At 46.9% G+C, this 2,433-nt stretch overlaps 1 protein-coding gene across 1 annotated transcript; it reads right to left on the bottom strand.

Moving 5' to 3' along the window:
• Positions 1-1,645: 1,645 nt before the first annotated feature.
• Positions 1,646-2,140, bottom strand: LOC115950090. The gene has a single exon (XM_031067341.1). The coding sequence runs from the start codon at positions 2,138-2,140 to the stop codon at positions 1,646-1,648; it is 495 nt and encodes a 164-aa protein (XP_030923201.1).
• Between the last annotated feature and the right edge of the window lie 293 nt (positions 2,141-2,433).

The following is a 2,433-nucleotide window of genomic DNA, read 5'->3' as shown; positions in this document are numbered from 1 at the left end:
CAACAGGTGGGCCCTTGTAGAGAGATTGCACCAACCAATTTTTCATCCATGCTTTGCATCCCTTCTTTTTCTTCTAGTAAGGGTTCAGCAAATTCAGCCACCAAATCCGCAAGGACTTAGCTTTTTACAGCGGTACGAGGCATGTACTTAATGTCAAAAGCCCCTAGAATTATGCCCCATTTAGCAATTCTCCATGTATAATCAGCACTCCGGAGTATGGACCTGAGTGGGAGTTGGGTTAGAACAATAACTGTGTGTGCTTGGAAGTAATAAGGAAGCTTTCATGTAGCTTGAACCACCGCCAGGATGGCCTTTTCCAGTGGAAGGTAGCGAATCTCAGCCTCGTGCAATGATTGGCTTACGTAATAGACTGGTCGTTATATGCCGTTGTCTGTTCGTATCAGCATTAAGCTTATTGCGTGATGGGCCATAGCAATGTAAGTGAACAGGACTTCATCGACCTTGGGGCTAAACATGATTGGTGGCCGAGACAAATACTCTTTAAGTTATTGGAAGGCAGAAGAACATTCTTTGGTCCATTTAAATCCTTTCCATTTATTCAACAAAAGGACCGAACGAGAAATAAAACGATTTAAAGCGGCAATCATGTTGGTAAGCTTCTGGACTTCCTTGGGATTCCGAGGTGGCTGCATGCTGTGGATAGCCCTGATTTGATCGGGGCTGACTTCGATACCTCTGTGGTTCACCATATAGTCTAAGAACTTTCCCAATCCCACCCCGAATGAACACTTGGACGCATTAAGACGCAACTTGTGTCTTCTCAGAATTTCAAAGATGTCACCAAGGTCTCTCACATGTTCGAACACCAGTTTGCTCTTTACCACCATGTCATCTATGTAGACTTCAATGTTCTTACCCATCTACGGCTCAAACATTCTGGTTATCATTCTCTGGTAGGTGGAACCTGCGTTCTTCAAACCAAAAGGCATCACCTTATAGTGCTAGTTTCCAATGGGGGTGACAAAAACTGTTTTTTCTTGGTTGTCTACGGCCAGGGGTATCTGATGGTATCCTTGAAAGGCATCTAAGAAGCTTATTCGAGGATGTCCAGCAGTCGCATCTACCAACCGATCTATCCGAGGCATAGGGAATGGATCTTTTGGGCAGACTTTATTCAGGTCTGTAAAGTCTACACAGACTTGCCATTTTCCGCTCTTCTTCTTCACCACTACAATATTGGCCAGCCACTCGGAGTAAAAGACTTCTTTGATAGCCCCTGCTTTCTTAAGTTTCATCACCTCCTCCTTGACTGCGTTAGCATGCTCCTTCGACGGATGCCGAGGGGGTTGCTTCTTGGGCGTAACGGATGGGTTAACGTTAAAGTGGCGACATATAAAGTCCGGATCAATCCCCGGGGCCTTATAGGCATCCCATGCAAGCACATCCACATTTTCCCTAAGAAAATCAATTAGGTTTTTTTTTTCTCTTGGGGAGGTAGTTCCGAGTTGACCTGAGATAACCTTTCCGGATCAACGCCTATAGAAACCTTTTCCAGATCCTCACATTTTGCCTCCTCGACTGATCCCTCACCGGGCATTACCGGGGCTGTTGATTACTATAAGTCGCTCTCATTAGAAGTTGAGGGCTTGGCACTAGGTCATCGTGAGATGGCTGACACCATGCATTATCTGGCCATGGTCTGGTCCCCTATAACTTCTTTGACCTGGCCCTCCGACGAGTACTTCACCTTCTGGTGCAGGATAAAAGAGACAGCCCCTAAGACATGAAGCCAAGACCTAGCTACAATGGCCGTGTAGGGTGAATAAGCGTCCACCACGTCCGAACTTGTTTGTATGGGCAGTCTGATCTGGCCCCTTGGAGTAACAGTCTTCCCTTCGAAGCTTACCAGAAGGGAATCGTATGCCGTTAAATCCTCGAGTTTCAAATTCAGCCCCTTATATAGGTCGGGGTACATTACTTCTACAGCGCTACCTTGATCAACTAGCACTCTCTTCACATCATATCCCCCAATCCTGAACGTGACGACCAGAGCATCATCATGGGGTTGGATGGTTCCGACCTTATCTTCGTTCGAGAAGCCTAGCACGGGTGATGCTATCCTCTTGGCCTTCTTAGACTCCCGATCGTCGTATTCGGCGGGAAACCGAGCTACAGACATTACTCTGGAAGGACGAGAGTTGGTCCTTCCTGGGACGGCGAGAATGACATTTATCGTGCCTATAGGCAATCTCAAGGAGGTGTCCCTCTGTGTCTCAACATTTGCCTATCCTTGTCGGCCTCTAGAGTGAAATAGGAGATGACTTAATTTTCCCTCGGACCAGCTGGTCCAAGTGGTTCTTCAGGTTTCTGCAGTCTTCGATGGTATGCCCCGGTTCTTGGTGGAAATGACAATATAGGTTCTGGTTGCACTTCGTGGGGTCTCCTGCCATCTTATTTGGCCATTTGAAGAAC

Source organism: Quercus lobata, chromosome 6 (genome assembly GCF_001633185.2).
Source record: "Quercus lobata isolate SW786 chromosome 6, ValleyOak3.0 Primary Assembly, whole genome shotgun sequence".
In the NCBI taxonomy this organism is placed as follows: domain Eukaryota; kingdom Viridiplantae; phylum Streptophyta; class Magnoliopsida; order Fagales; family Fagaceae; genus Quercus; species Quercus lobata.
This window is presented reverse-complemented; position numbering and strand designations above follow the sequence as displayed.